At 38.5% G+C, this 23,345-nt stretch overlaps 1 protein-coding gene across 1 annotated transcript in view; it reads left to right on the top strand.

Moving 5' to 3' along the window:
• The window catches only part of fam13b (family with sequence similarity 13 member B), a 72,500-nt gene that overhangs the window by 6,300 nt on the left and 42,855 nt on the right, over positions 1–23,345 (top strand). Inside the window, exons 2-6 of the mRNA XM_070912907.1 lie at positions 10,779–10,924; positions 13,060–13,263; positions 18,403–18,615; positions 20,548–20,725; positions 21,121–21,265. Of these exons, the coding sequence (XP_070769008.1) occupies positions 13,098–13,263; positions 18,403–18,615; positions 20,548–20,725; positions 21,121–21,265 (702 nt within the window). The 5' untranslated portion in view covers positions 10,779–10,924; positions 13,060–13,097. The remainder of the gene's footprint in view (positions 1–10,778; positions 10,925–13,059; positions 13,264–18,402; positions 18,616–20,547; positions 20,726–21,120; positions 21,266–23,345) is intronic.

Below are 23,345 nucleotides of genomic sequence, written 5' to 3'. Positions count from 1 at the left end.
TTCCACTGTAGTTGATGAAGCTTTTTGCAGTGTCACAGCCCCTCGGACCTGCAAAGAATGGGTCTTATTTTACTGTTTCCCCTAAAGAGCACTTGTACGGCATGTCAGCCATTCTATGAAATGCAGTGGAGAGTGAAATGAAAGGTTGGAGACTATGATAACCTGGAGTGTAGTGAAGAAGGCTTAAGACTGGAAAATCACCAGTTCAGAGAAACTCCCTCTTCCTTCAGAAAACGCTATTAAGCAGGGCACTTAACCCTGGCAGTGGAAGTGCACAGTGGCAATTAACCGCTAGCTGCCGAAGGCTTTGGTTGTACTGGGGTGAAACTGTACATTACGTATAGGAAGTGGGATGTTGCTAATTAGAGTGCCCTGGCATCTATATTTAGATGAATACAGAGAGAGAGAGAGACTGATATGCAACAAGTTAGGACTACAACTAATGATTATTTTCATTATCATCGAATCTGCAGATTATTTTATTAATAAATGAAAACACTGAAATTTCACAGACTTTCCAAAACCCGAACATATTTAATTTACTATCATAAAAACTAAAGAAAAGCAGCAAATCTTCACCTTTGAGAACCTGGAAACAGAGACTGACATTTTTTCTGCAAATCGACTCTTTATTTCAGCTCTATAACAACTATATACAACCATAACTATATGGTAGTCTGGATTGGCCTGAGTATATGGAACAAGCCATAGCTCTGTTCATCCCCTCGGGCAGGCATATTCATCAGATCCTCAGGCTTCAAAGAAAATCCAGTCTAAGAAAATTCAGGATGAAATAATAGTTTGATAGATTTATTTAAGCCTGTTCACTCCCTTTTTTTACACAGTATAATATCAGCACAAGGATCATTGTTTTTGTTGGACTACATCTTCAAAATAAATAAAGGGAAGATTCTGCTGCTAGAGAGAGAGAGAGATAACAAGCCTGAAAAAGCCCATGTCCCCCCAAAGACATGTGCTTATTAATTTATTACTGACAGGGCTAGCCTGGGAGGAGCAGCTAAACTAGGCTAGGGCAGCGAACTGCTGCTACTTATTCAAGGGCAAACACTGGCTTTACTGCCTCCTATTTCTTTTCTCCTGCTGTCTCTCTTCACCTCACTTACTCCTTTTTTTCCCCATAACTTTCTTTCTCTCCGCTGCTTTCTCTCCTCTAATCTTTCTCTGCCATCCTCTTTCTGATGCTCTTTCAGTCTCCATAACGCTGCCTCTCCTTTCATTTTTCCTTTCATCCGTCTGCGTCCACGCCTCCCAGCCTCACTTGATTTGCTCATATCTGCCTGTGAGACACAGGACCATGATTTCAAAACTGTAAGCAAGCAAATGCTGACCCACTATATCCTCCAAAGTCTGGAGGGTATCAAAAGTACAACTTTGGATAATTTTTACCCTCAAATTAAAAATGTATTCAGCACTAATGAGTTGTTTGATATCCTTGCACAAACTCCTGACCTCAGACTATTTCATTTTCTATTACTAAATGACTAAATTTATACTAATCGTGCCTAAATATTACTGATTTATTTCCCTGAAATAATTAACATTATGCTAGAAATTGCTGTAGTGTGCTTTGTAGATTGTTAATGGCGGGATAGAAACTGTATTTCAATGATGTCTACAAATCACTGTATTTATTCCCTCATTTTGACTTTATTATATATATTAAAATATATATTATTGCAGTTGTGATGCTGCATTGGATGTTATGTGGTTATGCTTAAAGTTTAGTCTGTTGAACACAACGTTGTGTTATGACTTGTTATTTACTAATATTTTACCCTTGAATGTGTTTTTGGGGTAAAAGTAATCCAAGTTGAAATGAATAATTTGAGGGATCAAAATAATTCATGCGAATAAAATATACATTTTAGAGTATGAATTATTAAAGTTTTTACCCGGCTTACTTACACACTCTCTGTCTGCTGTTACCATACATGCTGTTTACACCCCCCCCAACCGATTATTGGAAGGTGACACAGCACTAATGAGGTCGCATGTAATGGTACAGATAGATACACGTATACATGTATGTAGTTTGCTGTTCACGTGGATGTTTGCATGATGAGCACCTCGTCAGTCAAAATGTTGCATCAGTAAAAACATTTTGGAGCTTGAAAATCTCTGTGTGTGTGCTCGACCTCTCCTTTGTTTAAGTAAACTGAAGACTTACTGTAGGTAAATAGGTTGACAGCCAGACAGACAAAGAGGCAGGTTGGCTCAGATTCAGAGTTGGCACGAGGGATGCCACGGTGAGGAAATTCTCCCACGTGATGAGTGATGAACGTGGGCGCCGATACGTGAAAATGAACTAAATTACTTTATTTCTATGAAACGACAGTAGTGGCAGTGGCCAAGTAATGTAACCGGTGTATGCCCGAACACCGTTAATACAGACTACCGCGTCAAGCCTAGTTGGCACATGTTAAGTTATGCCCCTACATGCTTCAAAATTCATTAGAAAAGATTCTTGAATTCTGACTCTTGCCATGCGGTTGGGTCGGGTTACTAGAGTTATATTATATAACTATTCAAACTAGCCTTGTGTTGCTTCTGCCCACAGGGCTGCCAGGATTCAACCCAAAAGTATTTGCGATAACTGAAAAGCCAGTAGGCCTCAACAAATACAGCATAGATCTTTTGGCCTGAAAGCTGGTTTTTGTTTCCAATTAAATAACCTTTCTGAAATTGTTAAGTATATTACAATATCCTCGATCAAAAAACACTCACGGTGTCTTTCTTTGTTCCATGTTTTCTCCAGAGCAACCATTACTTAGAAGGAAAGAGTCAGAATCTCAGAGATGTTGGGTTAAAGTGCTTTTTGGAGAAACATGTTTGCATGTGTAGTAAATCGCCCACAAAAGCTTCAATGTATGAATAAGGCTGACGACTGAACGCTGACCTGCACATTTTTGCAGATTAATCCCGATTATGCATGCGTGTCTAAAATGTGGTTAAGAGCCATAGTGAAATATAGAAAGACACAGTCAAACTCATAGTTAGAGAAACAGATACAAAAGGATGCAGTAAATTAGGCACTGAGTTGTTTTATTGTGCATATTGATTACACATTGTGTATTTACCGTTCACCTTAGTGTCTCTGCCACAAGTCAAACAGGAGGGCTCAGTGCTCACGGCAGACAGCTTAAAATGTGCACAAGCAGGTTTTAGGTCAACAACACCTAACCTTAGGTGTGTGTATGTGGGTTTGTGGCTTTTAGTAGGTGTAAGTTAGATTTCCTCACTTTGTTTAGGTATGCTGTACACCACAGGCTTTCATTTTGAAACGTTTTATTCTTTGAACACCCCTCTATTAGTGTTTTGTACACAGTTGACTGAGGCTACTGTATAGATTAGGTGTGCTGCGAAAACTCGGCAACATAAAACACCTGCTTCATATTAAGCAGGTTATTGATAGACTTCCTGTTATGCAGTTTCTTGCAAAGAAGTTAAACATCCTGGATGGCTTAACTGACCCAATGTTTAAATTAACATAATTTCCATGAGGTGACACATTATGAGTACTATGTATGAGTAAATGAGCAGGTTGCAAATTATAAATCACAATTGCTACAAATGCTGCAAACAATGCAACACTTGCTGTAGGAGTCGGTGTTGCACCGTTACTCTTTCAAAAAGAATGTCTGATGATGTGAGTATGTAATTATCTAGTCCTCACATACAATACGAACCCCACTTTTTCAAACGTAATATCCAGAAGGAACTATAATCTAATATTGGGGTCAATACAGTGTACACATTTATCAGGTACTTTCTCTGGTTAGGTTTATATTTGTATTATTTTGTTTAAGCAGGTGAGACATCTGACTGGGTATCTGTGTGTGACAGCTCGTTTTCATTCCATTTGTCTCAGTCACATGTTTAAAGATTGATGGAAGAGATTTGTACCTGTTTGTGCTCCTGCAGACACAAACCCACTCTAACACCTCTACATACTGTGTTTATTTCCTTGTGGTTTTTTTTGTCTTGTTAGGGTGTGACAAGTCATGCTCATACTGGAGAGTACAAGGAAGTTATGCGTTGTGTCAGGGTCACGGGATGTATGTTTTAGGAATAGACCCAGTAACCCAACACAGCAGTCAAATACAGAAATACCAGACATTCATTCTGTCGCTGATTGTTTTGTGGAGATTCAGGCCAGAGAGCAGAGTTCAGTGGGTTTCTCTGGGTTTCTGCTTGTTTTACCTTTAAAGATTTTAAGTCAACAGACTCGATTGACTCTCTAGTCTAGAGATCGGTTTGTTTTCTTTTTTGGTTTTAACTTGTGCAAGTGAAATGTTATAAACTTTGATAAATCTTTTACCTCCTGGGGGTTTAAGGCTTTGATGCAGAAATGTAATCGATCTTAGCTTCTGAAGAGACTTCCTGCTGTCCGACCTTTCTGTCTGTCACTTTCTACTTCCCTGACTTTGGTTGACCATGACCGCTTTGCCAGTGGTGATAGACTATACAGAGTTTAACTGCTTTGATCTCTTTTATTTTTGGGATTTCACAACATGATGCAAGTTGGAGGAAATTTGCTGACTTATTTATCACCTCTTTTGAATATTTTATCTTCTTTTTGGTAGCACACTTTGTTTTGATGGAACCAAGGCTATTTGGCAGATCACAGATTAATCACACCAGGGTTTTTGTTCTCATATGTGATGCACATAAAATTGTCTTTATGAAATATGAATGTACTCTTCCATTTGTTGATGCATAGGCCGCAGTGGTTATTTCAATAATTAGTATTAAACGTGTGAGTATGTTCTTTGATATTATTTTTTTGATATTCATATTAAATGTATTTAACTCACTGACTCAAAATGAATCGGTTTTCAGGTTAAATGTCTCACAAGGTCAAACAGTGTTGCAGGTATTGAACCTGTGACCTTTCTGTTAAAGGACATTTGCTTTAACTGCTGCCACCCTGCAGACTGCTGTTCAGGCTTCATCTCTGGATGTGTGCCACTTTTAGAAACAAACTGAAATCTGATATACAGTAGGCTTATTTAAATGTACTGCTGCCACCACTGTGATAGAACTGTTACTGAAAACTTGTGTGAATTAAGATAGGTACAGATTTCCAAATAGGTCTGTTTCCATACCATGCATTTATAAATGTATTACGTTTATCCATTAGCCTTTTATATAGTTTTGGAAACTACTACGTGGAAACAAAATCCTGTGCCATGGTATGAAAGCTGTAAATTTTGAAAACTGCAGTCTGTGCAGCGCTTTAAACATTTCAGATACAAGGAAAAAAACATTTTAGGTACAAGGAGACAAATCATATTGGCCATGTTTTTTTACATACGTTTATCTTTGTCCCTTCTGTCTCTTAAAAAAATAAAAGAGATGATTTTCTCATAGTAAAATATTATTTACTTTTGTTGTAGTTGACTATTAAAGAATAAAACAAAGCATTTAGCTCAACTCAAGACTGTTGAGAATAGCATGGACTCATCTTTGTGTCTTCAACACTTGTTAGGAGTAGAAAACCAGACGTTTGACACCGTCAGCATCAGGAATGTAGCTAAAGTCTGTCTGGGTGTTCAGACTGAAAACAGCACTCACTAAGAAAAATGCAACAGGCCGTTTTGGTGTGGGCGTATTGCTTTAGGCACCAGTGAGACAATGATAATATAATCAAAAAATGCCAGTTTGGCTAGTATATTGATGAGTTGAAGTCTTATCAGGCGCCTAAAACACTCAAATTTACAAAACACTGCGTAGTTACAGGTTACAGGTGCTCCCACTCAAGACTAGAAGAACTAGTGTAGAACGAGAAATGAGAAGTATGTAAAAATATAAGATATAACAAAATATAAAAAATGTAAAAAAATATGTACATTATAACTATGAGGAAGGATTTTACATCTCTGGAAAGTTATGCAACCATTAATGTAGTTTAGACGATCGCTATTTAAACAGCAGAATGACGCATTTCACGTTACAAATGAATCTACCAGAAATGTGCATCTTTGATGGATGACACAACATATTTTGGGTAAAATCCTCTGCGCCTGTCCCACTGCTGTGTCAACGCAGAGGCCTCATTGAAATTAATGAGGTTGCTGACTGTTTTTTTGCTAATGTCTTAACTTGGCTTCATACTGTCTTGGTCTTTAGTCGTTCCTCCCTTTATATACTTTTCTCTGTGTTGTTCTCATATTATCCGTTGGCCCCTTTCCCTTCTGTTCCTTTAGCTTTCTCTTTCTCCCTCTCACTTACGTTTTCTTTCTCTCTCTTAGTGCCTTACTGCCTTAACTTTCTCTGTTTCCCTTCTAACAATGTCCCCCATTGTTGAGCAGGAGGTTGTCAAGCATGATATCTGGGATTAAGACACACAGACAGAAAGAAAGAAACACAGACAGAGCCTTTCTAGACTGTTCCATTACTGATCAAATCCTCACTACAGAGACCTTTTTAGGGTCCGTTTACATGGCAGACAAGGCACTGGTTTGGGAACATTGAGTTCCCTAATCTCCAAGTGTCATTGTCCTCATCTGTCTGTAAAAGCTCAAATGTGTTGAGCCTGGCTGTAACAGGGCCACCCTTACTTAAAGGGTGTATGCACTATGGTACTGTGCTATTTAGGCCCTCTAATTGTTGACAGTAATTATCATTATATTCAACAATATGCAGTAGTTAGGGTTTTAATATTCACTCAGCTTGCTGCATGGTGGTACCTTGTTTGGTTTCAATAGTAACGCCCAATACAAGAATTTCAGGTCCAATAGTGGGATTTTGTCTAGCTTTTAAAGAGGCTTAGGACCAAGCAGTGCCAGTTCAGTTGGTTTTGGAAAGAATAGAGGCTGAAGAATGCCTTTAGAGGACTCCGCAATCTTTATGTGCAAACATAAGACTTCTGAAAGCCCCATTTAATAAGCTTAAGTAATAGAAAAACCTGAAAAAGGTTCAGCTCTTCAGCCAGCAACACACATAAAATTTTGAAGTTGAATACCCTTTCTTCATTTTTGCTGTCAAGCGTTCGGTAAGAGGGGAAAACCAGTTTTGTACCAATACATCATATACATTTATTATATATTATAAGATTTGGAGGATTTGGATATAATTTCCATTGTGTGACAGAAAAAAAGACTTAATATGATCTCAAAGAGGGCCATATCAAACACAAAACTTCAGGTATTCACTCAAAGGATTTACCGTATTAGTCCCTAAAAGGGCACTATGGCATAAGAGAAAAATGTATCTCAGAGGTTGAAAAGGTAAAAGAAAACCACCTGTATCAGTGGGAGGTGCAGTTTGCTGCTCAGGTTTAGTTATTAGCAGTGAGTTACATTAATTATTTGCGAGCCCTGATGAATGTGAATCATACCAAAAAGAAGCTCTGTTAGCTATCTTGCTGATAAAATACTGTGATGCGATGACTCGTCTTAAGTGAAAGCTTCCTCCATGTTGCCAAAACAGTCTATCCTGCCTACTCCTACTGTCATATTGTTTGTGTACAAGTGACTCATACAAATTTATAGGTTCAATTTGAACTAATATAAACTGTGCCAAGAAAACCTCTCAAGGAAGAATGTAGTTTGCAGGTGGAAACAATGTGAAGCTTAGTGTAATACTTTTGGTACGACCATTTAAGATAGTGACTTCTGCGTGGCACCAGCACTTTTGAAATTTCAATCCTCTTTGGAGCTACCCATTATAGAAATGTACCGATTTATAAGAAACATTTTACATCTGCTTCTAATTATATGTCCTATATTACTTAAGGAGCTTTAAAAAACATTTGGCTCTAGAACCATAGAAACATGGCATCCAATACAAGCTGTAACGCCGATTCATCGCCGTCCCACCAAACACAGTAACAACATTTAGTGTACTTAAAAGGTCTTGACAAGGATTTAGGTTTTATACTAACCAAAAAAGTTAATTATCGGGAGATTGCACTGCAGTTTTAGTTTGGTTTACAGCTTTCATACACAGGATTTTATTTGCATGCAGTAGTTGCCAAAACTCTAAAGAAAATGTTTGTTATAGGCAGGAATCTGTTACTTGAATATAGTTTCTGATTGAGTCTTTGGTACGGTTATGGTTTGCTGATATCACTCTTCAAAGATAGATGCTTCCAACTTGTTAGAGAAAATCCTTTATCCTTTTGAAAGTAATTCGCTAGTGTTGGTGAGAGATACACACCTTTCGAGAAGGAAAAAGCACGGACAGGGAAAGTTAAGGAATAGATATATCTCGTAACTCGATGACAATCCTTATTCCTGCTCATCTCTGCTCCTCTTGACGTAGAAGTGATGCTGACCGACTAAGTAGGTCGGATAGCTTGTGTAACTTGCAGCTTAAGGATGAATGTAAGGAAAGAAGGGACTCGAGAAGAAGAAAGGAGTAATAGTACAGAGTGTATTCCAGCAGAAAAGCAAGAATGAGAGAGTTGTTCTAGAAGGAGAATGGACACAAATCCTCTCAAGGTTCAACCAGGTGCATGTGTGCATATTAAAGACGCTATAAAAGAGCTCAGTACTGCAGAATTTGTGTGACAGAGATGGGCGCCATGGCTAAAACGTGTCAGTATTGTTAAATTTGACTAATTACTTTGCAAAAGAATTCATTAAAACAAATATTTAGACTAAACAGTCTTAAATAAATGTGCTCAGATTTGAACAAACTAGTGAAAAACTGACTCTGAACATTATTGAGCACTGTTGCAATGTTTTGGACAAATGAATATACATATTTTAAAGCCAAAACTACTGTAAGCAGGGTAGGGGTTGGATTTGGCATCAAATCCCCCTTTTAAATACTGAAGTACTTTGAGTACCTTATCAAACCTCTCTATTTTAAGATAAAGAACAAATGAGGAAATTGGATCTGACAGAGATGTAACACAAAACAGTTGCTGCTGATGCACAGGTAGTCAATCAATATCCCCAAAAAAGGGGAATAAACTCTCAAAAAGGTCAAGGCACTCTGCTTCGTCAAGTTACAACACTCAGACAGTCTGAGTGTGTGATTGTGTGACCATTTATTCATTTAATTAATTGATTCATTCATTTTTTGTGGGCACTAATTTTATCTTTCAACATTTTTAAATAACTTAAAAATGAGTTAGAAATGACTTAATATTTAAGAAGTAAACAAAAATGATTTTGTGTCTCCAGCAAATGGATTTTTCCTTCTTCCTCACGCTCTCTCTTCCTGCCTTCTCCATCTCTTTTATTTTTCAGTGTCTGTCTGACTCATAACTCTCTCTCAAAGGTAGAACTGTGTTTACCATATTCCCATATAGACCAAGTCGACAGGGACAGCCTCAAAGGACAGTTTCTCTCTTCATGTACACACCAACACAAATTTACCCTTTCTTCCCATCTCTCATATACTCACTATACTATCCTAACACACACACACACACACACACACACACACACACACACACACACACACACACACTATTGACCTGGCACATGTATAGCAACTTTAAGACATGGCACACACACATACAGGCACACACGCATTAGCACACACAGATTCAAAGTGACAGTTTGCTCACATTGTACTTCACATGGGCATGTAGGGACATGCAGGACACACACACACACACACTGGCACAGCTTTTTAACCTAACTGGTGTCAGTATAATTATTGTGTTCGGTCCTCGCCTCCAGCAGAGTCTTGGACAACATCTCCACATCTCAAGCCTCGAAGAAGGAAGATAAGAGGAGTGAAATAAAAGGGGAGAGAGGAAGGACAAGGAAGGAAGGTGAAAAGAAACGAAGGAGGGAAAAGGGGTGTTGAAAATAGAGAGAGTGCCGAAAACAAAAAGAGGAGAGAATTACTGAAATCTTTAGCACCTAAAACACTAACTGAGAAGAAAGATAGAGCTTGGTTTCTGAATGAAACTGGCTTTAGTTTTCCTCAACCAGTCCTCAGCCAGAGACACATTCAAAGGTTTTAATTGGTTTGATTGTGATATAGAGTTTAGTGTGAAGCTTGGTATAGAGAACTGTGTCTCAGTCAGGTTGTTTTTTCTCTGTTTTATTATGTTTTTTTAATGTCAAGGTGGGGGTCCTGTGGTCAGTCACAGTCGGGCCAAATGCATGTTTCGCTACTAAATCATGTCTCACCATAACTACATGGTATTAGAATAAAAAGGTTGAGAATGGTTATTCTGTGATATTAGCATTATTTTATTTGTAGTGCAGTCCTTTGCCTTCATTGTTTGTGTCACTGGTCATAGTCTGCATCCAATTTGTGAAAAGGTATTTTGCATGTGGTTTAGTAAACATTTGCTTGATTTATCGCATTAATTCCTTTTGTTACTGTTCCAATTAATTGCATTGAATATGGGTTTGCTGAGTATTGACCTTGTGTAAACAGCCTGTAGTCATTATAAGAAAGAGGCATTGAAAGTGGTCATTTAGCATTGACATCTTAACATGATGAATTTTAATTCTATTAGATTAGTGTGAAGTACAGCAACATATGTAATGGTGTATTTTTAATTATATTAATTATTATTAAGCAGTGCACTTCAACTCCAAGAAATCTTTTGGCATTCAAACTGCAGCTTTTTATTTCATTTTCATACTGAAATATATGACTGCTGCATTATATTACAATATAAAGTAGCAAATCAGATGTTTATCAACATACCAGAGATTGTTACTAAAGACTTTCCATCTTTTTTCTCTCTCCTCACCTCTGTGTCCACCCTCACCCTTACTTCTTTCATTATCTTTTCTTTTTTCCTCCCTCCTCTTTCTTTCCTCCCTGTCTCTCCTCAGTGTAGCTAGGGAATCCTGCAAGAAGGATTAGCGGTCCGTCAATGAGGAACTACCGGCTCATCTTCTGCCACAACCTAAAGCAGCCATAGATGGTTCAGTGGTTCACTGGTCAGGGGAGGAGAGGATAACACTTTCACTGCTACACGGTGAGTACAAACACACACACACACACACAGACATTCATGGAGGCACATCCATCGCTGGAGGAAGGAATGGACCCACCTCACTTCTAAACAGTGGATAGATATGACTTGTTATGTAGAGCTTGACACTTTAGGTGCATGAGCTAACATTAGCTTCACACACTGAAATGACGAGCTGTAACACTACATAAGACAACTTTGTTCAAAGTTCTTAGAAAGTTCTCGTCTGCCAATCCATGTTCAACTCTAGCTTCAACAGCCATAGCCTGGCAGAACTTACTGTCTCTTTATGGTAAGAGTTCCCACTTCCTCCTCCTAATAGAGAATAATTTGTACTCTGTAATACAGACAAGTGTATTTTAGGCAATCTGTACAAAAATGCTTTAAGCAAACATACCGTATATATAAGTTTGCATGAATATTTAAAATATTTAAAAGCAATTTTGCAGCCTTGAATCCTGAAGGTTGCCATTCAGAGCTTTTTCCTTCTTAGAAAATTAATTTATCCTCACCAATGACCTTGTTAGCTGCTAACTACCTGTTTGACAAATTGCAATCAATAGAGTATGATTCACCACTCTGTTCACCTATCTAGCAAAAAAATCACAGTCCTCTCTGTCTTTTCATATTTCAAACTGATAGAGTCGATGCTTCTTTGTTGAGGAAACCATCTTTGATCAAACTTCAGAAGGACAAACTCATACAGCAACAACATACAGAGAGCATACTTAATAGAGAACAGCCAAGAGTTTCATTGTGTCCTTTGGGCAACTCCCGTTTAATCAACGTTAATTAGCGACAACTGATAAAATCTGCCAGGGAATGTTATTTCCTGTGTACAATTTTCACCTTTCAAAATGTACAAATATCTTTGTTATTAATGTATAGAATAAAATGCAACCTGCACACTAACTTAGACAACTTACTTACTAAAACCTAATGTGAAAAAAAATCCTTAGCTGTTTTGTTATGTAATCTTATAACAAGCTGAACATAAATACAACAACAAACTGGTTTTGAACTGGTTATCAGTGGATTGAGAGGAGAAGCCTACACTGCATGTCTGTTGTTGTTGTTGTTGTTATAATTAATGATAGTATATCTTTAAAAGACCAATATCATTTGAGATGTACTTTTAGCTCAATTTAATTTGAACAAAAGCAGGATAACATTTTCTGAAAAACATTTGGTGATGCTTCCTCCTCCCCTGAGTAGAATGGACACCATCTGCCACTGTTTGCATTCAGATTACCTACCGACCGACCATCATCAAAGTCAAACTTTAAGCTCAAATTATTGTTGCAGATTCTGGCTTGCTTTGCATTGATTTCCATTCCATTGTCAGACTCAGCCAGTGACAGCACGCCTTTGCATGGGAACTAAGGAGTGATTATTAAGTAATGACCTTTTAAATGATTATGTAACAGACAACCAGACAAATGTAAAAAAAAAAGAAAAAAAAAAAAGTTAAAAAAAAAGCTGACACTCGCCCACACTGAATCATGTTTATGTAATACAAAACATTCCCTGTGGGAGCAAATAGTTTATAAAGAAGTACTGGTCATCATTGGGGCTCGTTGTAAAATGTAATTTGACCCACACTGGTAGTTCATATACGTATGCAGTAGTCATGGGACAGTAGACTTTCCCCAGTCCCAGGCACAGAATGCACCTCAACATATGCTCTTGCTATGCTCCTCCTCCCCGCCCGAAGCACCAGGTGTAAATGGTGGCCAGTGGCCTATTACTGCTGCCCATTCTCCCCTCTCTCCTCCCACTCCTCCTCCTCCTCTTCTTTCTAAGTTAGATGCCAGGAGGGGAGCCTCACAAACATGCAACAATGTGTAAACCAGCCACTCCTAAATGTTTTAGGGCAGTGTGCTCATTTTGTTTGTTTGTGGACAGCAGAGGTAGAGAGACTGCTGATGTCCCTTAATCACTGTACTTGTTATCTCCTTGGATCTCTCTGTCAGTCTCTGGATTATGTTTTGTCCACTCAGTGTGAGTATGACTGAAGATGAAAAGTGATGTTTTACGCCATGCTCTATCCTTCACAGAGGCTCTTATTTTGAAAATCATTCCTTCTCACTTTTTTTGTCTAATCTCCCTCCTCCTGCTTTTCCTTTTCCCTTCTGAAGACGTGAGGTCTTGGCGGGGTTGTGGTGAGGAGGAGGCCATGAGGAAGAGCGTGTCTCCGTTGCCAGGCGATGAGGGCGGGAGCTCAGCCGGCACCATGCGGGTTTTTGGCGTCCCATTGGAGGAGGTGACACGCACACACACGATCAGTGGCCACGAGGTTCCTGCACTGGTGAAACACATCGTCGACTACATTGAGGAGCATGGTGAGTGATAGAGAAACACACTCACACATACAGTGATGCTTAAGATCAATCAAGATCTTAGTTTCAGATCATGTCATGTCCAATATATGATTCATATGGGAATCAATATTCACAAACCTAAAATATCTGGCTTATCAATCTCAGTAAATTTGAATTCCTAATAAACAAATAAAATCAGTGTCTTGATACGGTATATTTACATGACTCATACACACCCACATGTTTGTGGTGATGCATTTGTTTGCAGGAATTTGATTAAATGTGTTTGAGTCAGTCAAGTGTTATAGTTTTCGTCCTCGTTGTTACTTCTTAAATATAACCGAAAAATCAACAGTAAAGGAGTTGTTATGATTTAATGGATTAATGGAAAAGGATAACTGAAAACTCTACTAAATGCGAAATGTATTCACAGTAATTTACCAAATACTGAATGAAACACCATTTTTCATTTGACTTATGCTCATATTTATGCTTTAACTAGGCGTCTTTTATTAAATTGCTTCGCTTCCTCATGAAAATGACTGAAGTGGCTACACTCGGAATAAGATAGCTCATACTTTTAGTGTAAAAAATAGAAGCAGAATGGTTCTACAAAAATCCTTAAAGTCCAGAAACTCTAAATCTGTTGTGATAGACTTTTATATTTAATCGAGCAGAATTCTGTCTTTGTATGTAACATTTATAATTTCTTGTATTGCCTTAGCATCTATGTCTCCTCCAGGTATTAAGAGCTTACATCGTCTTGTGATTGTCCTCAGTTTAATTTACTATATTATAGTAACACTGGATTATGTTTCATTGATGTTGATCTGTGTAGTTTTACAGCATTAAAATTACACTTGCTCTGTCAGCAGCTGCTAATCAAAGCGAATGTATGCAACTTTTGAATGAAGAAATGTACGTTTTAAATGTATTTAAATTCTTTAATACCTCATTCAGTAGAGTAGCACAAGGCATTGCAAATTCTACTTATTTGACTGAAAATGCAGAACCATTGTGACATTTCACATGACTTCAGATTGAAATGGGAAAACAGGAATAATATTACTAATACCGGTTTCAGCCCACTGTCATTGCACCGCTGCACATTTATAATTCAAATTCCACTATTTGTGTCCCACTTATCACTTCTAAGTACATACTTCTGAGTACTCAGTTGCATCTGATTGCCTTCTGTAATATTTCAGTCTCCCAAGCACGCCCTGCTGCTGTTGACTGCTCTTGCATCATGATAAAGCAAAATATGTCGGTAGCGGAGATCCATTTTATGTGATAAGATGAACTCTGAATGCACCGGCAGGCAGCTCCATGGTCCGCTTCCTTCTTCATTACATAACAGTTCTGTCGACTGCAGCTCCACCTGTGAAAACAGAAGAGCTTAACAGTGAAGAGAGGAACCTACCAGAGTCCTGGCCCTGGGCCTTTCCCATGTCCCCCCTGGAACATTTCTCTTCAAGCCTCGCAGAGCAGGAACTTCAGTCTTATGTCATTATCTTTATAAAAGCAGGTTGGCAGTTCAGACTTCCTGCTCTGGAGGATGAGAGGGATAAAAAATGGAGACTTTGACTATTTCACCAGCCAAATATAACATTTTAAACTAACCAGGTAATGGTACTGGCAACATAACACCATCAGTCCCAGTTTTGTAGTGTTACCAAGCCCATACAGCTACACCTAACAATCCTCTTTGTCCTAAAGATGTATTGGTGGTGTGAACAATGGACAAAATGGGGTAATTTACATTTGTTTAACTGGTTTACCAAAATCTCATTATCTCTGGTCTGTGTAAACTGACTGCATCTCTCATATTAGATAAAATTAATGTGTAGAATCGGTTTACTTTGTATGTCACAGTAGAAGCAATTAGATGGCTGTAAAAATGCCGCCCATAGAATGAAGGGAATGCTGAAAAGTTGTTTAAATTGAAATATGGAATTTATGTTTAGATTTAGACAAGGCAGGCCTACTAGCTACCAGGTATACTGGATATATCTACATATTAATAATAGATAGAATACAAGTGTGTTGGATAGGCGATTTAATTGGCCCTTGGAAAGCCTTATCAGTACATCGGGAAAGGAAGTGGAACACTATCTGCAGTGACAAGTTAAACAATAGAAAAGGCTTCCTTTTCTAGTTTCCTCTGGTATTGTGGAGTGAGCACTGTCAGGCACGAGAGAAAGACATTTTCTTGAAAAACCCGTCAAGTCAGTGGATATTAACTATTGGAATGAAGCTTCGCCTCAAGTCTCCTCAAGTGACCTGTGAAGCAGGTTGGTTTGTGTGGCCTGGGGGCTGCTCACCCATATGAGGTTATGTAATAAGTCTTTAATCCTCCCGGGCCTCTGCTGGTGCATTAATTAGAGTGGTGCTGCCAGTCCAGAAGTTATCCAGCCAGTGAAAAGGCCTTAATCTCTCTTAATTGATTTGTGTGATGTCTGAGGTTTTAGTAGGAGCAGGGTGTTGAAAATATGAAGTATAAAGGTAATCTGATGTAAAACAGAGATTGAAAATGGAAAGCACTTAGGACCAAAGCTGTGACAGATTCAATTGCTCATACAATTTGAACAAGTTTGCTTTGTTAGATATTTTACAGTGTTACAGGGCTGAACAATGCGTTAATTCAGTCATTAATCAACAGTGTGTGAGGACATCAGTGATGTGCTTGACATTGTGATGTCAAAAGGTATTTTATTAGATTTTTTCTTTTAGCTGCACTGATTGTACTGCGGACCCTGTTGTCACTGAAAGCTGTTCTGCATGTACGCTATTTTGTGGAGATGTAAATTGGGAATAGGTCCCACAGGACTCCAGTGGAACATTTGGACTAAAACATTGTGTTGCCTGGCTTGTTAACAGATGAGAGACCAGGGAGTGAACAAGAGTCAGGAGGACTCACCAGGCAGTCATTTCATTTCATTTCATAGTCCGCAAGCCACAACATTATCATTTAAACATCTCAAAGCATTGCCCATTGTGTTCAAACCTCCACAGGTTCTTTATGTGGGACTTCTGCAATAGTCATCATGACAAATGATTAGCGAAAAGTGACAGCACTGTGGGAGTGAAGAAAAAGATCACTTTACGCCCCGCTTAAGATGCAGTATGCTTAAAACAAAGTGCTTGTTGTGTTGTAGTAAAGCTATTTGTCCGACAATTTTTGTAACTTCCTGAATCCTACAATCTGACAAGCACACCACCTTCCTACAGCGATTGGCCAGATGTTTGGAGGTGAGACAGTATGCAGACAATTCATTTTTCTTCACACAACTATTTCCGTATCTTTTCTTGCGTACATCCAAGTGCAACAACCGTATGATTCATCTTTCCCCTCTCTATAACAGCAGCCGTCAAACACACAACACAAACTGGTTTGTTTGAAGCATACTTTGCCCTTTAGGCTCCACTGGTTAACCATTTTCTTCTGGAACCAAACAAAAATATACTCAAACAGGCTGATCAGCATTCTCATTTTTACTTCACACTGTGGTAGATTAGACTCCATTGTTACATGAAGCATTTGCAGGACTAAGGCAAGCCAATGTCAATGGAGTTAATGGAATAGGGCTTGAATGTAGATAAGCATGTGTTGTTGTCCATCTAAAGAAATATGGTTGCACACATACTTTCAGTGTGTGGTGAAAATCTGCCAACATCATCCTGATTTTAATTTGTGCAAATACCACCAGTAGTTGTTATAGAAGTCACCAGCAGTCGTAGTTTTAGCTGCAGACAAGACGTGACAAGACAGTACATAACATCATACAAGATGAACAGATAGCTTATTATGTAAAGGAGGAAAGGCATGATAATTTAAAAAAATGTTACAAAACTGACTCAAGCCCTGATAGGAGTTGCTGATGCTATCGGTTTGTCCTTTTAATCACAAACGCTGAGTGATGTTGTCACACAGGAATGATAACAGTCAGTGTTGTCATGCCTCTAATTTTTTATACTGATAAGGGAGGAGTCACGTAAACAAATGTATTTGTATACACACAGATCCTTGTACTTCTATTCTTATCTTGACCTCATTTAAGTTGGGTATCAAGTTCAGTAGCCGGGATCACACTAAGTCCGCATTTCAAGACCAACTAAGTTATACAGGCTTTACAAGGTCTGTCCCAGCTCAAAGGCTCTTCCAAATGTGGCTGAGAAATGCAGCCTTCCTGTGCCTGAAGTTGGAGGACTCCACCGGTTTATTTCTTGCAGCCTTCAGTTTCCCATGACATCAACATGTCAATCAGTTATTTATTTGAGACTCCCAAGTTTGGAAATATCACACGACCACACTGTATTTACCAGGTATTTGCATTCATGTAGTTCCTGGTTGTTATTACTCGAGAACTAGACCAATGAAAATGCCACTGAAAGATGTAAGTAATGGACGACAGGCATAAACTCCACTTTTTGTTCTTGTTTGCACCTTTGTGGACATGATGATAATCAGATGGTAAATTGTTTGTCCATCATGATTCAAAAGCGCATGCTCACATTGTACACTGATATCATCTTCCCCCAGTGTACCACTGGTATTTATGTATTGATGGTCATATGAGGGCAGATTCCTGGTGATAACCCTGAACATTTCTGACTTTACAAGTTCATGAGAAGCACTTAAATGCACTTTTTGTTTTAGACTGAAGTTTTGTGAGGCTGGACTTTGTCATTTGGGAAGGGAGCTCAGGCCATCAGGTTCTCTGAAGGACCTGCGTTTGTTTGTTTGTTCAGTTTGTTTTTAATTCATCAGCAGATAAGGAGTTCTTACACCAGAAAAGATTGTACACCAGTCAGATACTATAGTTGCGGAACCAGCTGGCTTGTCTACCCGATATATCACTTTTACAAGACAACTGAATTTCATAAATCTTCAGCTGCTATTAATGTCCAGCCTCAGCTACAACCCAACCTTCCACTTAGAGATTAAAGCATAGATGCTTGTGACTTGTCAATTGTTATTAATTGTGTGCACCCCAGATGTAACTCATAGCTTCACTGACGGTGTGTCCCGGTACAGGCGGTTAGGTGGTTCAAAATCCAGGACGTTGGCTCAATAACCAAACCAACATTAAAATACAGAAATTATATATTTGTTATAACTGACTATTAGTAAGTTATTATTACTGTCTGTGTCATCAGGTCATCTGGACCTGGAGGGGCTCTTCCTGGTTAATGGCAACGCAGAGCGTGTGGATTGGCTGCGTCAGCGTTACGACAGTGGTGAGGAGGTGGAGCTAGAGAAGGAGGCGGACTTGGCATCAGCGGTCAGTTTGCTCCGACTCTTCCTGCAGGAGCTTCCTGAGCCCGTTATCCCAACAGCGATACAGGGACACATACTACAGCTACACCAAGGTGTGTGACAGTTTCCTCTTCTCATGCCATTTTATTTTATTTCTTCTCTCCACTCACTCACCTCCTCTCTCTTTGTATCCACTGTGAAACCAACAACTCATGTTTTCTTAGGTTAGTTCATGCAGTTATTTTTGCTTGTTGCAGAAAGTTGAGCCTTTTTTTCCTCTACCTTTTTGAACTTTTTTCTCTTCCTCTTGAATCCCAATGTGGTGTTGTGACGCCTATGCTTACCTAATATCAGGGCACAAAAAGAGTGACTGTGGCCATGTACTTGGTACTTGGTTATCGAAGCTGTGAATTCACAGTGCTATGGTAAGATCACTTAATGAAGCAGAAACTAGCAAACGTCGAGGCTTTCATGAAACCAGGTGGTTAGCTGTACTGCATCAAGTACCTAAATGATGTGTTTATTTTCTGCATTGATTGTCAGCCATTGAACTTTCATTTCTTCATGTTTTGTGTTTATCTCTGCCTCTTCACCCCACATTTTTCTAACTACTTAAAAGATAGCTTCATATTATCTTAAAACAGTACTGATAATGGACATGTGTACATTGAAAAGGTGACTGGTAGCTGTAATTAATCCTCCTGAGCAATTTCAGTGGAAGTTATGGGGGACAAAATCCACAGTTCTCCTTCTGTACAAAAATGCTTCCTAATGTTTTACTGAAGTTAACAAGTTCAGCTGTCTGACAAATCAAGTTGGTATTGGTTACAGTCACAGCAAAGAGATACCAACACAAAGGGAATTTGGTACCAAAAAGATCATATCTTGGACGTTCCCCATTTGATTTGTCTAACTCAGGCATATTGCTTTCAGTTGAACTTTAGAACAAATTTATGCACTGAAGGAGGATTGTGGATTTCCTACATCACTTGCATTGAAATTGCTTTAAGAAGGGTTAGGAAGGGTCCTCCTCATGCCCAATATGGACATGAGAAATTATTTCAGCCACCAATAATGCTTTCAATGTACATACATGGGCATGTGAGTATTGTATAAAGATAGACTTCAAAACGTGGATTGTGAATCTATCCTCTAATGGCAAAGGTTGTGTTTATATTGCCCCCTTGTTATTCAGAACTATGTTCTCACTCATATTATAATTTTTCCATTGAGATGTTTTTGCAAAATTTGGAAAAACAAGGAAAACATGATCATGTGATTGTTGGAAGTTTATATAGGATATACAAAATATTCAAATGTGATGCAGATACATGCACACATTTTATTTGTTGTTTTAAGGAGGAATTAAGAGCCAGGTTTCCTCTTGGAATACATCATTTATGATATTGGCCAAAGTCAGACCAATCCAGACAACAAATGGAGAGGTGGAATAATACATTTAATGGACAATATATAATCAGTTCCACAAATCTCTCACTTCCACATTTGCTCTTTTTCTGTTTCGCCTGTCCTCTTTTGCCTCTGTTACTATCACAGATAATCTATTCTAATCCCCTTGTCATGATGATGGTTGTTCCTGTTGCTGTCCTGCAGATTGCAGCTGTGGGGGAGTTGCAGGGACTCTCCATGTCATGTCATTAATTTTTCATTCTATTAAATCCTATAATAGCACTACTATACTACATCAAGGATTACCCTTTTTGCACCTTTTTTCCTCCCTAATGCCATCTCCTGTTTCACCTAATTTCACCTCTCCCAGAGGATTGTACATTAATCTTATCTGTGTCTGCATATTTTCCAAAGTTAAGAATGTTTAAGGTCAACTGTGAAGGAACACAGTATATCCAAATACAGTAATGAAAAGGAGCTGAGTGCAGCGTGTATAAAGCATACAAGTTATAATGGTGATGATGATTATAAACCAACACCCTTTTCCAGTAAAAATAATTACAGTGTGTAAGAGCTATTGACTGCAATGAAATGTTAATAGTCACTTGTAATCATAACTTCTTAAACATCCCCAGATTACAGCAATGAAGAGGAGTTGTGTAGAAACTTGAAGTACCTGCTACAGCAGCTTCCCCTACTGAACTATGGCCTCCTGCGGTTCCTGTGCCGCTTCCTTGCCAGCGTGGCATCGCTTCAGCAGGAGAGCTGGAACATCGGGACGCTGGCTGCCGTCTTCGGGCCAGACATCTTCCAGTAAGATGCCTGTATAGGGTCATCTAATAATTGTTATTAGTTATATTGTTATATACAATCTTGCATCCTTGTTTGCTTGCTTATTGCTGCACCTGCAGCAGTAGATGGTGTGGAGTCTAGTATGTATTTAAATTTTGAGTGTCAAAACTGTTAAGTTACAAATCTTTACTGGGAGTAAAATCATCAAGTGCAAACTGGCCCATACCATTAAATCCTCGGAAAGTGGGAACATGAGAAAAGGATTGCTGTACAGGGAGTAACTGATTGATATATGTGGCATGCACATAAACATACACACAGAGGCTCCCATTGGCACTTACACATGCATTTATTCAGCTATTGTAATTATTTAACCAACCAACACAACACACACTTCTTTCATCTTTGATCTGCAGTCTATCAACAGAAGGAGAGGACCTACGAGATCAGGAGTCTGTCAGCAGAGTCCTAGCAGAGCTGTTGGACAACCAGGAGGGCCTCTTTGACTCCGAGGATGATGACGTCTCCACCACCAATGACTACAGCTCCATCAATGAACAGGTGCTGCCCATCACATTTGTTTCTAACTTCTTCATCTTCTCTATCTCTCCTTTATAATGTATCAGTATCCGCTTGTGTATCTGGTGATATAAGAATAGTAAACATGGCACACTTTTATGCAAAGGCTTTTGATTTATTAATCTCCAAATGTGTCAGTATGTGAATGGTGAAGAGAAGCATTTTATCAGAAATCACAGAGGCTGTCCTTTATTCAGCGTATTCCTTATTTTAGTCTTTGGTCTCAAGCCTACACATCTCCCCCCTGCTGCTGTAATGGTTTCCCCTCAGGGATAAATAAAGTATGTTTTATCTATTTTAGTTCATCCTTCCATCCACCCAAAGGAGTCTTTGTAGATATTCTTTTCTCCCATATAATCAGTGTATAAATCTACTGTACAGGACTTGGTGATATATTAACTTGGAATTTGCAAATAAAAACATAGAACAAAGTACAATAAACACCACAATAGAGAACAAAGCATAATCTAAGCATTGTTGTAAGGCTCTTTGCGTAAAAAAACGTTATGAATACATGAATTCACCGTCAACATTCCTGACATAATAGGGAATAAGTCCAACCACAAAACCCATCAAAATCCTCTTTGTCTTCTCCTCTTGGTCTTTTTTCTGTCTCTTTAATGGCACTGAGACATTTGAATGTGGCATTTAACTCTGCCAGGGTCAGGGGTGAGATTCTTTCTGGGTTGACACAGAGAAAACAGACAAATCCTTCTATGAAAAGTGAAAGATTTCAAGAAAGTTTTAGTGTGCCATCAGGCTCACACCTGCTTTGAGGAAAAAGATGTAATTCTGGAAGAGTATTTGTTTACATTGGAAAACCTGGAGTGAAGTTTTGAAATCGGTTTGTGTTTATATAGTTTTTTAGTAAGATGTGAATTTATGGATTAGTCAACATTGTTATGATTTGATGAGTTTCCACTGCTTGAGTATTGATATAACTTCAGTGTTCAATACATTCGTTGTATGTACAGTATTATTGTTTATGGACTTACATGTTACGATGATATGATCATATCGTTTTCCCGTTTCCGTTTGAATGATTCATGATATGCTCAAGAATCTTGAAATTAGGTTTTTAGTTTATAAATCATAATTGTAATTGTTGACACCGCCAATTTAAGATGCAAGAAAGGCTCAAAATATTAAAGAGACTATAAGAATTATCACAAGGCTCTACTACAAGTGGTTGTTTGGGCTCCATATGAGTTTGTAAATCTTGTCATAAAGACCAGGCTACATTAGGATACACATTGACAAGAATTAAATGACTACACCCAGTTCCTAGGAACAAAAATCTGTTTCAGTGAAACAAACCACGGTGAGAATTATTAATTAGCTGGAAGAACCTGTGCTGTGTAGGAACGTACTCACTTCCTCTAGCTATTTTTGTACTGTACATAGTATTACTGAACAGAAAGTTCTTCCGTCAAAGAAGAACAATCTAGAAGAACCCCACCCAAACACACCTTCACTCAGAGCGTTGAATAAACTCTGAGGTATGTTCAGAGTCGAGATCACACTAAAAAAATGAATATGGTTTAATGAGCGCAAGCCCAACATTTTTTTGACTGTGTATAACTACATCCCATTGGTTGTCTTACACCTACACTGAACACACCGAATGTGACTGGCAGACTAAACAAACTCAAAGGCATTTCGGCACAACCTCACTACTGGGACAACTGTACGAAGAGTGGCGTAGTTAACATTTAATTTTACAGTGGCTTGATTACATTGTGTTATTATATGATAACATACACACTAACACAGTAACAACCCTTGATTGGTATCTCACTTTGCCTTTGTACCGTAATTCCTGTCACATTTAAGAGTACATTGTCCAACACAGCAGGGACACTGTAAAGATCATGTTTAAGGCTACAGACAGTCATGTTGAAAGTCTGGCCCAGAGCAAAAGAGCAACTACAGTATCTACAGTAGGTCACCTATTCAATTTGTCTCAACTGCCTGCTTTAGTTCTTTGTTTCCTTCCTTCTTACTTCACTGATTCCCTCCTTTTTTGATTTCTTCTTTGTTGTCGTTCCTATCTCTTTTTTAG

Source organism: Enoplosus armatus, chromosome 10 (assembly GCF_043641665.1).
Source record: "Enoplosus armatus isolate fEnoArm2 chromosome 10, fEnoArm2.hap1, whole genome shotgun sequence".
NCBI classification, from domain to species: Eukaryota; Metazoa; Chordata; class Actinopteri; order Centrarchiformes; family Enoplosidae; genus Enoplosus; species Enoplosus armatus.
This window is presented reverse-complemented; position numbering and strand designations above follow the sequence as displayed.